Below are 20,239 nucleotides of genomic sequence, written 5' to 3'. Positions count from 1 at the left end.
AGCACAAAATTTGACATGGTAGACGGGACAGGTGGCACATGTTCCTTTGAGGTCATTCCCACTCTCTAAAGTTGAGTGTCACTGTGAGTGAGCGCACTTTGTTGTCACTGTCATTTGCCTGCTGTCAGATGAAAAGCTTTAGTCTCACTTCGACGCACTTGCCAGCCAGTGGTTCAGCGTTGAACTTGCTTCATTGCATAGCAGCACTTGAAAAATAACATAATACTCAATGCAGTGTGCAGACTAGTTTAGAAATGACTTTTTCCCAAGCAGTTAGCATTCTTATTTGTCTTTTATTTTATTTCAGTACTTTAAAGACCCGAAGGCTTTACATAGAGGAGTAGGTATTTTTCTTATACACAAAAATATTCAGACGTAGCTTTCATGAAGGTGACAGGATATCAGTAATTGCAGCAAAGAAGGAGAGAGACAATTCCATTTGTTGTTTGTTAGTGGTATCAAGGAATCAGAAAAATGGTTGCTACACAATGTGGGAACCACAAATTCGAATTTGTGGTTGCTGCAAAAATAAATGTAGGTGGGAGGGACAAGCAGCTATTCTTTAAGGTGAAAATTTGGGAAATAAATCTTACGAAATAAACTCAAGGGAGAGCATGTACAGTATGATTCAAGACTAGGTAGAGCAAACATTAATTTGGTTCTTCATATGAGCATTTGGATACAATAAAACGAGCAAAACAGTTTTGTACGCTTTCGACTGCATGCAATAAAAGAGCAATAGATGAATCTCAGATAGAACTGGTATAGTCGAGCTTCAATCTCACTACTGATCTATAAAGTAAAAGTTTCATATTGGGGGAGGTGGTACAGAAGCTTCAGTGCAAATAACCAAGCATGCTGCTGGCATTCATAAATACAAACTCAACATGCACATTCCAAGCATATGCACATGTAACATCCACATGCAACATGCACATTCCATTGTCCATAATGTGTATTCCAAGGTATTTGAATGAGGAAACAACTGCTGAAGGTCTGTTGTTGAGAGTGCGGTAGGAGGTTGACTTGAGAATGTGCAGTGCTCGTCACTTTACACTTTGAAACATTGATCACATGAAGACGAGAGCTTATTTTTGTCACTTTGCGAAGTAAAAGCATCTTTGGGGTAACCGATGAACCAATATAAGACCCAATATGCAGCGGAAAGTTTGATCGAAGATTTACTTCCAACAGGCACATCATTAATATATATAAGGAATAATAGCAGTCCTAAAACGAATCTCTCGGGCACTTATGAGGTAACTTATTCTGAAGGAGAACCAAAGCCATTGGCATGCACATACTGAGAATGGTTTGACAGAAGCACTCTGCCTAGCCTAAAACATTATGATCTACTTTTAGTTTAGACATTCGTAAACGAAGGAGATTATGCCAGACTATCAAAATCCCTCCAGAAAGCCTAAAAATATACTGTCAATAGTGATTCTCTTACCTACTGCTGTGAACAAGTCATTAGTAAAAGAAATAATTTGCACTTTGCAAGGAAACAACAACTAATGACGGGCTGACATGAAGAGAAACATGCGTTAGATTCAAGGAAAGGCATTACTTGGGGTGCTTTGTGCCCTTTCTTGTGTCTGACATATCACTAAGCATTTTCCTGCCAACGTGGGTCACTGGGTAAGTCCGTGGTCAGATGGATGGAGGGGTGCCATCCAACCAAATGGGGGGGTGGCACTGGCCATGTGCCACCCTCCAGTGAGGCCGACCTGGGTGCGTTTCACAGGATATGCGCTGCTTCTGAATGAACAAAGTATTTAATTTTTCTCTGGTGCTTGGCAGAATCGAATCTGTGTCGGGTATGAGAGACCGACTAATAGGCAAATGCTTGTTTCCATGCATCGGAACCGCACCCTTTTGAGGTATGAGCAAGTATGGGTCAAAAAGTCATTTAGCACTGGCTCCATATAGAGGTGCCTGTAAATCCCTATTTTGGTCACTCGTGCCCATATTTGCCTGTTTTTTAACTTAGCTCCTGAAGGGGCTTTTTGGGGGGGAGCTCATTTTATTTCGTAATCATTCCACTAAAGCTAGCAGCATTGGCAGATGCTGTTGCTAATGACAACACACCTGGCAATGTGATCTAGCAAATAAGGGCTTGTGCTATAACCTTTATTAATCTTTTGAGGGTCTCTTGTCTGACACTCGTTAGCAGTGGCTGCAAGGGGTATGTATATTTGCAAGCGGTCATGCCACTGCATGTTACACTGACAGTTGTGATTAGAGAGAAAAATGCACAGCATGTGGAGAGAGGTGCAGTGTGTGTTGCAAGCATTGGGAACTGTGTAGTGGTTATGTTTTTCAGTGCCTTTGCTCTTTTGTGCACACTTGTGCTAAAAAAAAAGACAGCCAGTTCATCCGAAGTAGTAAGCTCTGCCGTTCACCCTGCTGTTCTTACTTAAGCACATTTGTGTAAGGAGATACATGGTGCTGTGCTCCGTTGGGGAATAATAAAACAAACAAAAAAAAACTTTGTGATTAATAAAGTCATAGTGGATAGAAAAGGTGCTCGCGGAAGACTTTTACGAGGCTTAGCAAAGCTACTGCACCATAACACAAGTTTATTTATTTATGTATTCAAATAACTGAAAGGCTCATTTACATGAGAGCATTGTGCGAGTGGAACAATATACATGGAAATCGCAAGAGCATAAGAGCAAATACAATGTTTGAAGAAAAACGTTATACAATTGTTAACGATAAACACAAGACATTTTACTCTTAAAATCAAGGAAAGCAGTTATACAAGTTTAGGTTTTAGAAATGTGCCTGTATAAAAACAGAACACAACTTGGCTCAGAACTAAACAAGAGAACAGTTTCATGCATGTAACACAACATTTAAAAACATTTTGTTTTTGGTAACAGCACATAAAAATAAAGATATTAGGTAAGTATGGCAGTTATCCTTTCTCTAAATGCGTTAGTATCTTTGGTGTTTGTAACATCATCAGGAAGGCCATTCCAATGGCTTATGGCATGTGGGACAGCAGACATGTTAAAAGCTTTAGTATTACCAAAATGCACCAAAAGCTACTGCGATTATGAAGATAGTGTGAGATACGGCATGGCTGAGACAAAGGCAGTCTGTTTCTATGAGGACTCAGCACCATTTTATGAAATACAGTTGAACCTCACAATAACGAAATAGGTGGGGAATGCAAAAAAAAAAAAAAATTGCTTTCACAAGAATTTCGTTGTTGCGAAAAGAAACAGCATAGATAGGTAATGCATCGCAGAATAAAACTTTACTGTCAAAGTTCTGCAAGCCTACCTTGCAAGCTTTGCTCGAGGGTATAGAACTGCATTGCCGACAGTACAACGTGCGCCGCATAATTCGACCAGCAGTGGCAGCACTGCCCTAGCGCATTACTCTCGGTCAATTGCTTTCGCAGATGTAATCACTTCTGCGAGATTTTGCGTAACTCGGCACTGGACGCAAGAGCAACAGCGCATGCAGCAGCATTTCTCCAGCGCGCGCTGTTGCACGCAGGTGCCGATGTGTCCAGTGCCGAGCGCAAAAGTGATCGTATTGGTGTACCCGAAGGTAAACGATGGGGATGACGGCCTTTACACGCAAATCTATAGCCAGTGCCGAGTCCGCACGTGATGCCTGTTAGTTCACACCAAAACCAGCATTCTTGAAGCAAGGGATGCGTATTCCTGCACGATCGCTCAATCATGGCCCGATGCATGACACTCAATGTGCTGCGACTGCCGTCTCAAGCAGTGGGACGTGGATTTCCTTGTTTTGCTGCATTTATCTCACCGAGGGGCACATTACACAGTGCACTACCGTGATCAGCGATTGTTCTTTGCAACGCGCATTCAGTTTGCGTTCAGTTTCACCTCATGCGATTGGCCTAGGCCTCTCTGAATTGTCAGTCACGGGGAATGCAAACTGAACGGGCGTTTCGAACAACAATCTACGATATCGCCTGTAGTAGGCGTGCAAAAATCATCGTCACATGTGATAGCAACATGCGTGCTGCTTCAAACGGGCGATCAACGAACAAGATTGTGGCCATAACATGTATCCAGTGCACTGACTGCTTCTGCCGTTTGGTTGTTTTTGTGAGAGAACATGTCGGCGCCAACACAAGTGTAATGTTGTGGTATTTTGCGCAGTTCTAGTGCAAAACAATCACATTTGAGCACATTTTGGAGCCTGCTAGCCTTACACAAGTAGGTAATATGCGGAGTTACATTCTGGCAAATTTCATTGATGTGTGATTGCAATACAGCCACATTTCGTTGTCAAGAGGTATGAAATGTGTTGAATCCTATGGGCGTTCGCCAGGGATACGAAAATGTTTCACTATCGCGAGAATTTCGTTGTTGCAGGATTTTATTATCGCTGGTTTTGACTGTAAACAAAGCAGTGCAACCGCTTGGTGTGATTCTAAAGATGGAAGTGGTAGCGTCATCTTGATGTTAGTCACGCTGGAATGGTGGCTATAATTGCGATTGATGAAGCGTGCAGCACGGTTTTGAACAGATTCAAGGGAGTGTGTTAAGTATGCTTGGTAGGGTGACCAGATAGGTGATGCAAATTCAAGTTGTGGGTGAACAAACATTAGGTAAACTAGTTTTTAAGTCTCAGGTGGCACACCATGAAACTTAATGTTTAGATATCCGAGAATATGTGAAGCCTTAGCTACAATTTTATTTATGTGTGTCATCCAGGAAAGGTTAGGATACCAAGGTATTTGTTTGAAGATGCCGCTGAGACTGGGTGATTGTTAAGGGGGTAGGTGAACATGGAGTTTGATAGTTTTTGACTGAAAGTTACTAATTTACATTTGTCAGTGTTTACTGCCATTAGCCATTTAGCGCACCATTTTGTTACACGGTCTAGATCTTCTGTAGCTCAAGGTGATCAGTTGGATTAGAAATTTTACGGTAAATAACAATCATCTGGAAACAAACGAATGGTAGAGGTAATATTTGTAGGCTGGTCGTAAATATATATTAGAAATAGTAATGGGCCCAAGACACTGCCCTGGGGAATACCAGAAGATACCTCAGAGAGGGATGATAAGGAATAATTTTTGCAAGTGAATGGTTTGCGAAATGACAAAAAATTTCTAATCCATGATAGTGTTGAAGAATTGATGTTTAAGGCAGAGAGTTTGGAAATTAGACGACAATGTGGTATGTGATCAAATGGCTGTGAAAAGTCAATGAAAACACAATCCGTCTGATGGTTATCATTCATAATAGATAAAACTTCCTGAGTAAATTCCAAGAGTTGCGTATTGCATGACAGCCCTTTCCTAAAACCATGTTGATGAGGGTAAAAAATGCTGCTTTCTTCAAGATGCTGCGCGATGTTTGATGCAACAATATTTTCTGGTAGTTTACATGCAATACTTGTTAGTGATATGGGCCGGTAGTTACTGATATTATTTTTTTCACCAGATTTGGACACATGGATGACTTTGCTCCAATCGAATGGAAATTCGCCTGTCGACAGAGACTGCTGAAAAATGTGATAGAGGATTAAGCTACTTGAGGTTATTGTGAGTTTCAGAATTTTGGTGTTAATTCCGTCAGCGCCAGGGCTAGTGGACATTTTAATGTTATTGATTAAAGACGTGATGCCTTCAACGGTTAGCTTGATTGGGGTCATATATCTGTAGCCAATTTTGGCGGTGGAAAGAATACTAGAATGATCTTCGTGGATGAACAATGAAGTGAAATAATTATTAAAAATGGTAGCATTTTTTTTCGTCACAAATTAAATTTCTGCTGTCATACTGTAAAGCTGTACGGGCCTGCGGGTTATGTGGGGAGATTGTGTGCCAAAATTTTTTCTGGTTATGTCATAAGCTGTCAAAGGTCACGAGATAAAAACTGACGCTTTGCTTTACGAACGGCGTGGCAGTATTGTTTTTTACAGCATTTTTGTTTCAAGTTCAACAAGGGGGAACTTGATTTTTACACTGCTATGAACAAACGTTTCTTTTTATTCTTTAGTGAGCGTAGTGACCTATGGTACCATGACTTGGATATGTTCACCCAGAATGAAATTTGATATCCAATGTGTATTGCAGCAGCTGTAGAAGTTTGTGCACTTGTGGTACTACGGCAGACGGAGGAAGCATAGGCTCGGCCAGCTTTAAAAGGCGGCATTTGTCAAAGAAATACTCTACGAGGGAGCCTTGCTTGAATTTGAAATTAAGCGCGGCGTCCCACCTTTGCACTGGGTTGCTTCGGAATGTCGTCAAGAATTTTTCTTTCCACTGATTCCAAGAGTTGCCAGCCTCTTCAATAATGTGCAAATCATACCACTTCCGTGCAACACCGCTTAAGTAACTACGCATGTTAGTAATCTTGTCCTCATTAGAGTGCCAGTTGTTCTTTCCAGCGGCATATTCATAGAATTCAAGCCAACCTTCTGGACTTGATGACATGCCGTCGAATGCATCAGGTTCTACAAATTTAGTCACTGGCTTCTCAGCGTTTAAAGAGCTTATAAGCGATGTCACCAGCTGGTTTTGTTGCGAAATCTGTTCTTGTTGTAGCCGAAGTGCTTTCAAAACGAGGCTCACCTCTTCCGTCGACGACTGTGATCCAGAGTCCTTCCGACGCATCGGTTGAAGAACTAATTCGTCGAAGATCACCAGAGGCAAGTTCACGTTCACAGCACCCTTCCGACGTAGTTCATCAGGGTCCATGGAAGCCTTCTCTAAAACCAGGTTCATGAGTTCTGCCGAGTTGAGTTCGCGAGGTAGTTCCACCGCTGGTTCATCTTCAGCTTGGTATCTCGAAAAGATGATCTTGTCCGCGGAGGTCTCCTCAAGGAAAAATCTCACCCACATGTTGGAGTTCGCTGTTGGCTGCGCCAAAATAATGTAGCGTTCCTACTTAAAGGACACAGTAAACGTAAAGCATTGCTGTGGAACTGGCGTCCATCTTGTCTACATTTTATTCTCACTTCCTTCTTCTCTTCTCCTGAACCCAGACTCCTGCGCTTCTTCATCTTCTATTCCAAGGCTCATACCGCTTCAACACTGCTATGAACAAACGTTTCTTTTTATTCTTTAGTGAGCGTAGTGACCTATGGTACCATGACTTGGATATGTTCACCCAGAATGAAATTTGATATCCAATGTGTATTGCAGCAGCTGTAGAAGTTTGTGCACTTGTGGTAAAGAAGAAGCATAGTTTTCTTTTCTCACCTCAAGAAAATTTGAGGTTCTCACATCAGGACAGTAGGAATCCTAGAGAGCGTGATTTGATTCCCTAGAAAAAAAAAATGGAAATGCAAAAATGATCCGTTCACCTGTGTCAAAACTGCCTGCTTCTTTTCATCCCATAAAAACTTATTGGGAGTGAATGCAGGCACAAGCTTCAACTTAGTACCTATAGATGATAAACATGTCATTGTGCTAGATTCTGAAAAGATTTCTGGACGTACAGGGTTCAACGCTTCTTTTCTTACTGGAACATTTGTCAGCTTCAATTTATTAGGCACAAGTTCTGTATTCTGTTATTAACTATTTAGAAGCTTCTCTGGCATATTTTGTGGTTTCTGTGCTGGCTCCAGTTGATGCATCATTGTTAAACAAGAAATTTTGCCTATCAAAGTACAACGGAAACCCGGTTATACGTCCCCCGGTTTTGCAGCGACCCGGGTTTTACGACGGATTAGCGCAGTCCCGGCGAAGTCCCTATAGAAGCAATGCATTAACAACCCCAATTATCCAACGCACTTTTACGCCTGACCTGCATTATACGACGACCCTCATGAAGCGTGGGACGGGGAACGGCAGACGAAAGAAAAGTGCCGCGGGTCTCTTTCCTCGCTCCGATGCAGCTTTCTTGCCTGCCTCACCTCATCATTTGTTTTTCTCCCCCACCAGCACCCACCCATGACGCTCGCTGTGCTGAAATGGCGCCTTTTCTTCTCCACAATCACTTTCTCCCTCTCTTCTCGGCGGTATCGCCTCTTGTCACGTTAGGAAAGCATTTCTCTCCTTCCACTTTCCCAGCAGCAGATCGCCGGCAAGGTATCGCGGAGAGGCCTAGGTTTATTGCACGTGTTCTTCGTCGTAATCCTAGCGACCAGCGTTCAGCGGAGGCTTTAAGTTGTGTAGAGCAACGCGATGCGCAATCTTCCGAAAGCGGACAGTTCTGTCGCTCGGCGATAAGCAGAATATTATCGAGGAAGCGGAAAAGCGGCATCGATCTACGAAAGCCAGCATTGCCCGGGACCTTAAGATACCCGAATCTTCGTTTAAGACGATTCTGGCAAACAAAGTGGTGATATTGCAGACTGCCAACAAGTTCAGGCTCAAGCGGAAAGCAGCAAAAGAAGGACAGCATGAGAAGTTCGAAAAAGTTCTCGTCAAGTGGCTGCATCAAGCACGGAGCTCTGCGGTCAACGTTGACGGCGCCATTCTAAAAGAAAAGGTGGACCTTGTGGCATTGCGTCTGGGCATCGACGACTTTCAGGCATCGAACGGGTGGCTGGATCGCTTTAAAAAAACGAAACAGGATTGTGTACAGCCACTCCTGCGGAGAAAGCACTTCCGTGGACATTTCGACGCTGAACGAGTGGATGGAGTCGCTGCCGGAGTTGATTGCTGCATACAAGCCCTGCGACGTTGTCAACCCCGATGAGAGCGGTATTTTTTACCACGTGCAGCCCCAGCAAACCCTTGCATTTAAGGGTGACAGCTGGCATGAAGGCAAGCATACTAAAGAGAGTGTGATGGCACTATTCTGTGCTAACGAGGACTGTTCCGAGAGGCTGCCTGTGTTTGCAAAGCCACGGTGCTTTAAGAACTTTAAGAACTTTAAGTGCTGCCATGCAGCTACAACTTCACCAAAAGGCCTGGATGATGTCTTCGCTCCTCAGCAATATTTTGCAGCAGCTGGATAACAAAATGGGTGCCAAGGCGAGGAAAATATTGCTTTTCGTGGACAACCCACCGTGCCACCCACCCGATGTGTCCAGCCTGAGGAACATAAAGGTTGTTTTTATTCCGCCCAACGGCACAAGCTGGCTACAGCTGCTGGATGCCGGCATCATTAAGTGCGTCAAGCAAGGGTACTGGAAGCAGTTAGTGCAGCGTCGGCTGGCGGCTATGGAGCGCAGCGAGTCGGAAAAAAAGATCACTTTGCTCGATGCCATGCATTTTATTGCCAGTTCGTGGAACGCAGTGTCGCGAAGCACAATCGCTAACTCGTTAAAGCACTGGGGCTTTAAGCGAGAGACAGCCTCCTCTGCTGGGTACGCAACAACCTCGATGGCGCTTGAGGCCAGTGCAGGCTTTGCTGACGACGATTTCGAGGTTTTAAACCTCACCATGACCTTTGTTGAGTATGTGGAGGCCGACGACAATGTTGCGAACTGTGGCGAGGCACTGCTGGATGACGCCATCAAGATGGCTTTGCCTAGTGCCGACACTGCTGCGACCTCGGACGAAGACAACGACGACGCCACAGATACAGTGCCTGTGCCTACTATGTTTGCCGAGCTGCTATGGTACATAGACAGCATACGGAACTTCGTCTGTTTGCGCGACGCCGCAGAGGACCTCCTTTTGGACATTGCTTAACTCGAGCAAAAGCTCTTGGTTCACGGGTCAAATAAGGTCCAGAAGAAACTTACCGACTTTTTTTAGAGTTCGCGCCGGCTGGCGGGAATCGCGGCAGTGGGCAGTAGAGTGCCATAAAGGTTCATTTGAATAAAGCATGATTGGTACCTGTACTGCAGCATTAATTCTTATCTCATTTACTTTTTTGGTAATTTGGATTTCTGAGCCCTGCAGAGTATGTTAGTAGTTTACATTGAAGTTTGTCGTACATCCATCGCGCGAAATAAGTGGTATTTTATAGACATAATTTATGTTCGGATTTTACGATGCCCGCATTTTACGACGCTTTTTCGCGGCCCCGAGAAAGTCATATAATCGGGGTTCCACTGTACACTATCTGCTCAACGAGTCTGAACAGATTTATTTAACGCGCGGGTTAACAAAAAAGTGGTCTTTTGTGTGCCCAAGAAAGCCCTGGGAATTGATGGCTTGCAATACTAAGGTTGCTACTTTACAAGTGGACGCTACTTCAGAGTTCTTACTATGAAAACTGACAATAAACATTCAATTCAGAAAACAAGTTGCACTTTGTGAACAATTTATAGTGCCTATTTTTCCCTCTGTAGTGCCTAAAATGAGGATTTATGTGCCTGTTATAGGCGCCTAAAACCTACATTTTTAGTGCCTGAAAATCCGGCCTCTAGTCGTATATTGAGCCAGTCTTGCCTAAGTATGTATTGACACATGTGGGACTTCATAATGTCATTGCTAGATGACGCAGCGTCTTCTCCACAGGGAATCGCGAAAGAGGAGCCTGACTGCAGTGTGTGCCTCATGTGGCAATGTGGGCTGCATCGCTGCATTGCTAATTGTATTAACATTGGCAGTCATCCTCAGATGGCTTTTCCACAAAATTTTTGTGATTTCAAAGGTTATAAGCATCACTGTTTCACATGTAGTCATCTGCAATTGAAACTTTCATTATTCCTCTGCTTGCCTTGGGGATGCAATGCTTTCTTGTATTTGATTATGACGATTGATAATGTTGATGCATTACCTCATTTGCGCTAAACTTTGTAACAAATGCTGCACGTAATAACACTGTTTTATATTGCAAACATTCCTTACAATAACAAATGTATAATGTGCATACTGATCTGGCCATCGACATTTCCATCAAAGCCAAAGGATGCTTGCCTTTCCTTAGCTGCACTGAGCCAAAGTGACACTTAGTGCGACCAAGTTCACTTGCTCAAAGTGTTACTAAATTTACTCGTCACATCAGGGTATGACTTTTGATCAGTGTCGATGCAGATTGAATTCTCTCACATGGTCTTTTGCAATTATACTTTGAATTTGCTATACTCAGCCGTGCTCTGTCATTCGTGATCGGAAGTTGAGAAGCTTCCGAATGCGATCAAAGGCTGCCATTGACTATGCTTGAGCTCTTTCAGGAGAGAGAATAAAATAAAAGTGACATCATCATTAAGGAATACCGCACATTATTCCTAACTGTGCTAGAGACTGCGCAGATGGGAATGATGGAAGAACCTCTTCAAGTGTTGTGTCTACAATTGTACACACCAAGGTAGTGCACCACAAGCAAAAGTATCAATGAAAATAATATTTGAATGACGTCATGGGTCTAAAAAAAAAATTTGAATGGGACCTGTGCTGCAACTTGTGCAAGTTGTTTTAGTACAAGTTTGAAAGTGGACAGCTGGGTGTTTCCTTTCAGTGTGCTGTAAAGGCTTCACTTTTGTGGCTGGATAGGTGCTTTACATGTAAGCTAGACATGTAGTAATTAACATTCGTGTAGTGAGTTGTCGCACGGAGTCCATATTCTGCAAACTTGTCAGAACTCACTGAACAATAGAAAATTGAATAAAATAGGAAAATCTTAATCGGTTCTGCTGCTGTGGGCTTCTGATGACTTTGATGATGCAAGAGATGTGGTGAAGCTAAATTCCTAACAGATAGAAATAATTGGTGCTTGAAGGAGAGATAGCTTTCTTTTGCATTGTTTTAACCTAATGAATAAGATATGCAATTGCTCTTGAGAGGTTAAAAAGATTTAGTTAGTATGATGGATGCTGTTAGCAAAAAGCTTGACAACCATATTGTTTGCATAGATAAAAGGTTGAATTCTATCGGATGTAAGCTGAAGTGTCTTTCTGGGAGTGTTGTGTAGATTGAACATTGTGAGAAAGCCATGGATAAAGTATCAACTGGTAGGACCAAAGCTAGGCAAATTTGACAACCAAAGTAGGCTTAATAATATGGTTACCTGTGGACTGTGGGAAAGCAACCCAGAAACATCTGAATTGATTCATATATAAGTAATTGAACATGTATTTAGCACTAAGATGGTTGTTGTCGTAACAAGCCTCAAAAGAATTGATCGTGTCAAAAGGAAAAAGAGGCACAAACAGGCCAGTCATTTTGCGACTATTTAATGAAAAAAGCGGTGCACTTTAGGCATGCACAGAAGTTGAAAGATTCAGGATTATCACTCTAAAGAGGTACGAGATAAAAACAGGCACCTAAGAGAATATGCAAAGGCACAAAAAGAGCAAGGGGAGCCGAACCATGTTGTAAAACATTTTTACAATAAGTTAATTATTGATATTAATACAGCAGCACAGTTTCGCAGAGATTCCAGTGTTTTGTTTAAATGAATTTGATGCAATTCCTTTGTTGCCTTGGCTCAGACCATATGATAGTTTGGTATGCTGGGGTTTTTAGCCAGTCTCAAGTTGTAACAAAGTAAGTTTGAAACATAAGGTATACAATTACAAAGTACACACTTTTGGGACCCAATAAATTTATTAAAGGGTTTTGCCTGTGCTATTTGTTATGTATGTGACGTCTGAACACCAGGAGAGATCCTGAGATATCTGAATGCATTAGTACTTTATGATAACTGAGCTCTTTTGTGTGTAGTTATCAACAGTGTAAAAGGAGCTCCTGCCAAATTAGTCAAGTTTCGCAGCCAGCAAAGACGCTTAAACAAAAGGGGTGACGCTGCCTCGAAGCATTAGCTCACGATGACACAGGGATTTCGAATGCCTGTAATGGGGTCAAGCGGGACAACATTGTATTCTAAAGGAGCCAAGGCCTGAACTTCGAGCTTTGAGCAAGCTTTTTAGAACTTGTGCTTCTCCATCAGTGGCCTAAACTCAAGAAAATACTTCAAAATCCCATGACGTCACATTAACGTATCATCACTGGAGTTTTAGAGCGAAAATAAAACAAAAGAAACATTGACCTTCATTATCTCTTCAAACGAATCAACATTTTACTGTAAAATGAACAAAGAGCTTTGAAAGACTACTTTATCAGTGTAAATTGATTTAATCCTTACCCTTGGTGTCCCTTTGATTTGCAGCTGAAAGGATACATTTTTTGAAATTGCATAAAAAGTCACCTAAATGAGAAATTATTTGAGAACCTGTTAATGTTGTCATGTCTTGACTAGCTGTACAAAGTTTACAAAGTTTGCATTCTGTTTCACTGTGCAAGTGTGTTTTGCCTTTTTTCATTCCTTTTTGCTGTCAGCTCACAGTAGAACTCTAACCTGCATTGAAAAACGTCCTGCAGCCCCATTAAGGTAGTCGCCAACTACATACTCTAGCAGTATGGTAATTTGTTTTATTATATGTTTGTTTGGTATATTCTATCGTGTCCACCTAGTCTATAATGATACCTTTATTATAATAATTTCACCTTACAACAGCTTGTGGAGCAATTAGAGGCTGCGGTCACGGGATCAAATCGTGGCCATGGCAGCCGCATTTTGATGCGAGTGAAGTGCAAAAATGCCCGTGTGCCACGCATTGGGTGCACGTTAAATGTCCCCAGGTTGTCAAAATTTCTGGAGTCCCCACTGTGTGGTGCCTCATCGTGGTTTTGGTTTGTAAAAACCTCAGAATTAAAACAATAATAATTAATTTATTCATTCGATAATCCAGTTCTATTTGGAGACTGGATTGTTTAGAGTGCACCAAAGTCTGTCTAATGTGAAGTGCAAAACAAGAAATGCATGTGTGATGCACAATGATCCTTTTCTTCTTATCAACCTGAAGAGATGGGGAGTGCTACAAAGTCCACTCAACCACGTGGCAGCAGCTCTCTTTGGGACTGAGTGTATCATGTGATGATGATTGTGCGATAATGACTCTGGTCATCAGCAGAATATTGCCGCTGCCCAGTGTGGCTTTGTGTCAGTAAACGTTCTGTGAGCTCCTGCACTGTCGCAGTGCTTGTCCCATGTTACTATGACTCATACAAGATGTCTCTGCTTTTAAGGAAATAGTGCTTATAATGATGGTTGTTTGTAGTCCCGGGGACTTCATTATAACCACGCTTTACCGTGCCAGTATGATGAATGAGGGAACTGGCATTGTGCAGCCTAACGGCGATTCCCCTCTAGAGTGTCTTCCATCGGAGAAAAGCTGAAATTCTGAGAGAATTTGTCAGTTCTGGAAAGCTTAGGGGAAATACTGTTTTCACTCCAGTTGCTTATAATTGTGGAAGTGGTTGTTATGGCAAAGCCAGTGGTATGCAAGATGGAAGCTAAGTTTTCAACTGAATCCAGGCTATTCACAAATAATGATGCCTTTTGCTGGCTTTGTGTGTGTGAGCCGAGCCGGGTGTCTGGAATATGAAACGCACGATTTGTTTAAATCCGATGGTGCATATCCCACCTGATTTACAGCTTACTGATGGTAATTGGTGAAACTTATGGGCGGCAATAGTAACTCGGGCAGCTACAAATGCACATTTTCTTCTTGCAGGGACTTCTTTTCGTAAAGAATGGTCTGTTGGTAAAACCAGGGAATGTGCCCATGTGTAGCAGACACCCTCTTTCGCAGGCGCTGTGACAGCCGGCGGCTGCTGTGCACCACGGGCAGCGTCCCAAGTTCGGAGCAGATAACCAGGGTGCCGCTTTCCCAGCCCCTGCCGGGGTTTCCCAAGCCGCTGTATGCTGTGCCCTCGGCTCAGGACCATGCCACCGAGGTCACCACCCTCAACAACGGACTCCGGGTAGCCTCGCAAAACAAGTTTGGCCAGTTTTGCACCGTGGGCGGTGAGTGGTACTACCTGTGTCTAATCTCGCATGCGTATGGTTTATGTCTGCAAGTTTAGGCATATCCACCATTGGAAAAGCGAGCAGCTGCAGGATTGTGGATTGGTTTTACCATGCTTCAGCAGCTAAACAAAATGCTAAGACATCTTGGTGGCCACTTGGCATGATATTGTTACGGGGATAACATTATGGTAACTTAGAGTTATTTTAGAATAGCTGTCACTTGGGCATGTCAGTAAATGTTCATGATGGAAAAGCACTGCTAAAACAAAGACTTAAGAAGAACACATGACAAAGTGCTACTAGCAACTGCAAATTTTATTTAGGAAAGGTGTTATTATATACATAATGGATGTATGTCACCACGAATCCACTATCGTTGAAAACCAGAACCAGAGATATCAAGACCGAAACACGTGTGCAACCAATCATAACCAAGGCACGTGTACAATCCGCTTGTTAAATCGAAGGCACAAAGGCCGTTGTCATGTTTTATACAAAAAATCTACTTTGTAGTTTAAAAGCAGACTAGATGGCTGGCTGACACAGTCAACCCCACTCTTCTTAATGTGATAGGCTTCAATGATCTCTTACAGTTTGCTTCGCGTGCATGTAAACAATAATCGTGTCATCAAATTTAGGTGTGCACAGGCATTCACTACAGTGCATTTCTAAATGTGAATACAATGCCCCTCTCAGAGAACTTTGATGTAAATTACAATCTGATTTACAATTTACAATTTGATTTACAATGCAAAAACCAGAAACATCTGTACCACCATGTGTGACTAACTAGCCCACTTTCTCAGAAGCAGCTGCACAGGATTTCACGAAGCATGCTTTTCGGCCACAGTTTTCCTGTCTCTTTGATCGTGCCTTGTGCGCTGCTAGGTGCTCTCCGATTCTTTGGCACTGAGCCCCTTGCTTGTTGGGCTGTCAGGCTAATTACGCAACCATTTTAACACTTGTCCCATAAATTCAAGGACTTACAATAGATCATTATTATCGTGCTAGGTTACAAAGTGCTCGCGAGATGAAGTTCTCGGCATGGACTTCCTGAACCAACAAGGCGCAATCATCGACCTGAGGTCAAAGTCGATAACGCTGTCCACAGACAAAGCGATACTGATGCAGAGGCCTGCCAGTCAGCGTGCCTTGAACATACTTGAGGATGAAGTCAGCATCCCACCTCGCTTCAGCATTGTCATTTCCATCGGCAGTGAAGCACCTGCAGACGTTGAAGGTGTCATCGAGGGCGAGCAACATCTACTGCTCCACCGTGCAATTTGTGTTGCAAGAGGGAGCGCTCGACTGAACTGAGGGAAAGCAAAACATGCTGACAAGCTTCAGCAAGGAGTTCAAGCACATCAGCAAGGGCACGATGAACGCATACATTGAAGAAGTTGTCGAAACCAGCAAGGGGTTGGTTCTCTTGGATTCTGCCACATCAACACCAACGACTGTAGTTCCCGAACCAGGCTTCAACCTCCAAGTCTTCTCCAACGATACAGGGTCTACTTTTCAATTTAAGGGGTCTACTTTTCGATTTAATTGAGGATTTGACAAACAGCTGTTGCAAAGCATCACATAATAATTGAAGAGTACGCTCGATCACTCCGCCAGAGCCCTTACCGAGTTTAGACACGAAAACGTGAAGCTGTAAGGCAACAAGTCGACAGAATGCTGCGTGACGATATCATCCAGCCGTCGAAAAACTCGTGGGCATCTCGTGCAGCCTTGGATTATCATTGGTTGAACAAGATCACAAAGGAGGATGTATACTCCCTTTCCACATATAGACGACGCTTTGGATTGGCTCTGTAACGCGGAGTACTTCTCGTCGATGAATCTCAAGACTGGCTACTGGCAAATGGAAGCCAACGAGAGGGATGGTGAAAAGACTGCCTTCATCGCGCTAGATAGCCTCTACAAGTTCAAGATCATACCATTCAGACTGTGTTCGGTGCCTGCAACGTTCCAGCATGTAATGGACTTGGTGTTCGCAGGATTGAAGTGGCAGACCTGTCTTGTTAGCTTGGATGACGTCATTGTCTTCGCCGGAAATTTCGACGGTCACCTTTAGGCGGCTTGCGTCGCTTTTCAGTTCTCACAAAAGATCACTTTTGCGCCGCTTGACGTTCGATATATCAGCAGTTGCTGCTATTTTTGTTCGATGTAAGCATAATTTTGGCTGTATATACTCATTGTAACTATACCGTGTTCAGAAATTGTTTGATATATAGAATAATTCGGTGTAAACAGGTTCAATATAGTTGGGTTCGACTGTACTTTGGTTAGGAGCTTTAAGTCATTTCTATATTATTCTACTTTGTACACCTAAAAAGTTGGCGTGCATTTTATTTGAAGGCGGATTAAACATCTAGCACCTACTGCCAAATGAATTGGAAATGTGTTTTAGTGTTTTTCTCGGCATCTTGTTTATTTCAACCTGCCAGATAAAAAGATCAATTTCATTGGTCCTGTTCATCATCATCATCATCATCAGCCTATTTATGCCCACTGCAGGGCAAAGGCCTCTCCCATACTTCTCCAACTACCCCGGTTATGTACTAATTGTGGCCATGTTGTCCCTGCAAACGTCTTAATGTCATCCGCCCACCTAACTTTCTGCCACCCCCTGCTACGCTTCCCTTCCCTTGGAATACAGTCCGTAACCCTTAGTGACCATCGGTTATCTTCCCTCCTCATTACATGTCCGGCCCATGCCCATTTTTTTTTCTTGATTTCAAATAAGATGTTGTTTACCCGCGTTTGCTGCCTCACCCAATCTGCTCTTTTCTTATCCCTTAACGTTACACCCATCATTCTTCTTTCCATAGCTCGTTGCGTCGTCCTCAATTTCAGCAGAACCCTTTTCGTAAGCCTCCAGGTTTCTGCCCCATATGTGAGTACTGGTAACACACAGCTGTTATACATTTTCCTTTTGAGGGATAGTGGCAACCTGCTGTTCATGATTTGAGAATGCCTGCCAAACGCACCCCAGCCGATTCTTATTCTTCTGGTTATTTCAGTCTCATGATCCGGATCCGTGGTCACTACCTGCCCTAAGTAGATGTATTCCCTTACCACTTCCAGTGCTTCGCTACCTATCGTAAACTGCTGTTCTCTTCCGAGACTGTTAAACATTACTTTAGTTTACTGCAGATTAATTTTCAGACCCACCCTTCTGCTCTGCCTCTCCAGGTGCATTGCAATTTGTCCCCTGAGTTACTAAGCAAGGCAATATCATCAGCAAATCGCAACTTACTAAGGTATCCTCCATTAATTCTTATCCCCAATTCTTCCCAATCCAGGTCTCTGAATACCTCCTGTAAACACCCTGTGAATAGTATTGGAGAGATCATATCTCCCTGCCTGATGCCTTTCTTTATTGGGATTTTGTTGCTTGCTTTATGGAGGACTACGGTGGCTGTGGAGCCGCTATAGATATCTTCCAGTATTTTTACATATGGCTCATCTACACCCTGATTCCGTAATGCCTCCATGACTGCTGAGGTTTTGACTGAATCAAACGCTTTCTCGTAATCGATGAAAGCTATGTATAAGGGTTGGTTATATTCTGCACATTTCTCTATCGCTTGATTTATAGTGTGAATATGCTCTATTGTTGAGTAGCCTTTACGGAATCCTGCTTGGTCCTTTGGTTGACAGAAGTCTGAGGTGTTCCTGATTCTATTTGCGATGACTTTAGTAAATACTTTGTAGGCAACGGACAGTAAGCTGATCGGTCTATAATTTTTCAAGTCTTTGGCGTCCCCTTTCTTATGGATTAGGATTATGTTAGCGTTCTTCCAAGATTCCGGTACGCTCGAGGTTATGAGGCATTGCGTATATAGGGTGGCCAGTTTCTCTAGAACAATCTGACCACCATTCTTCAACAAATCTGCTGTTACCTGATCCTCCCCAGCTGCCTTCCCCCTTTGCATAGCTCCTAAGGCTTTCTTTACTTCTTCTGGCGTTACCTGTGGGATTTTGAATTCCTCTAGGCTATTCTCTCTTCCACTATCGTCGTGGGTGCCACTGGTACTGTATAAATCTCTATAGTACTCCTCAGCCACTTGAACTATCTCATCCATATTAGTAACGATATTGCCGGCTTTGTCTCTTAATGCACACATCTGATTCTTGCCTATTCCTAGTTTCTTCTTCACTGTTTTTAGGCTTCCTCCGTTCCTGAGAGCCTATTCAATTCTATCCATATTATAGTTCCTGATGTCCGCTGTCTTACGCTTGTTGATTAACTTAGAAAGTTCTGCCAGTTCTATTCTAGCTGTAGGGTTAGTGGCTTTCTTACATTGGCGTTTCTTGATCAGATCTTTCGTCTCCTGCGATAGCTTACTGGTTTCCTGTCTAACGGCGTTACCACCGACTTCTATTGCGCACTCCTTAATGATGCCCATGAGATTGTTGTTCATTGCTTCAACACTAAGGTCCTCTTCCTGAGTTAAAGCCGAATACCTGTTCTGTAGCTTTGTCAGGAATTCCTCTATTTTCCCTCTTACCGCTAACTCATTGATCGGCTTCGTATGTACCAGTTTCTTCCGTTCCCTCCTCAAGTCTAGGCTAATTCGAGTTGTTACCATCCTGTGGTCACTGCAGCGCACCTTACGAACACGTCCACATCTTGTATGATGCCAGGGTTCGCGCAGAGTATGAAGTCTATTTCATTTCTAGTCTTGCCGTTCGGGCTCCTCCACGTCCACTTTCGGCTGTCCCGCTTGCGGAAGAAGGTATTCATTATCCGCATATTATTCTGTTTCACAAACTCTACTAATAACTCTCCTCTGCTATTCCTAGAAAAGTATCAGTCATAGCTCTCGTAGTATAGCCTTCTGGGCCGTTTCCCTTTTTTTCTTTTTTTTTCTTTGAAAGTAGTCCTATTAGGGTTATTATAATTACACAAAGGTATTTCGCCCTCGTCAGCAGAAGTCCTTGAGATAGCTATTCTGGCGGCTAGCTTCCCACGCTATGCGTGTCGCCCTCGCACCTGTTTAAGCTTTTCCTAGACGCTAGAGTTAGTATACTAAGTCCGCGCAACCTTGAGCGATCGGAAAGCGCGTTTTCCCCTCTTGGCTGGCAGAGAAGGAAGGCTTCGTTCCGGCTGCGGAGCTCTCCACATCTCAGTAAGGTGCCTGGTGGTGGTCTCGTGCCGACGATGCCCTCTCGGTGAGCGCATGTTTCCCCCCCATCTTTTAAGAGGTTCAATACATACAAGCATTTGTCTCGCAAACCATAGTTATTTCAAGGGAATTTCCCACGTCTCAATAATTTCTCTCGTCGTATTCGAGTGCTGATTGCCGTGTTATAGTTTGTTAACGAAGCTTTCCCTCAAGTCTAAATATTTTGAGGCAGTTTGTCGTGTGCGTATCATGGCCACGCATGCTTACATCGCCTTCCATTTCCCTACCACGGTTGCACTTTAAAACCACGGCGCTGCAATATTGCTTTCCTTTCCTTCCTTCTTCTAAATATTTTAAGGCAGTTTTCCTAGTCTCTAAAGCCGCTCGAGTTCACTCTTCTCCTCTGGCGGCCATTTTTCCAAGAAATTATGCCTTCCAACC

General features: G+C 43.2%; 1 protein-coding gene across 6 annotated transcripts in view; it reads left to right on the top strand.

The window, feature by feature from the left end:
- Nucleotides 1–5,459: 5,459 nt before the first annotated feature.
- Nucleotides 5,460–20,239, top strand: part of LOC139048163 (mitochondrial-processing peptidase subunit alpha) — a 364,881-nt gene continuing 350,101 nt past the window's right edge. For all 6 annotated transcript variants that reach the window (XM_070522712.1, XM_070522716.1, XM_070522715.1 and 3 more), the window contains exons 1-2: nt 5,460–5,542; nt 14,443–14,657. In XM_070522712.1, coding sequence (XP_070378813.1) covers nt 5,475–5,542; nt 14,443–14,657 — 283 coding nt within the window. In that variant the 5' untranslated portion in view covers nt 5,460–5,474. The remainder of the gene's footprint in view (nt 5,543–14,442; nt 14,658–20,239) is intronic.

Source organism: Dermacentor albipictus, chromosome 7, assembly GCF_038994185.2.
Source record: "Dermacentor albipictus isolate Rhodes 1998 colony chromosome 7, USDA_Dalb.pri_finalv2, whole genome shotgun sequence".
Taxonomy (NCBI): domain Eukaryota; kingdom Metazoa; phylum Arthropoda; class Arachnida; order Ixodida; family Ixodidae; genus Dermacentor; species Dermacentor albipictus.
This window is presented reverse-complemented; position numbering and strand designations above follow the sequence as displayed.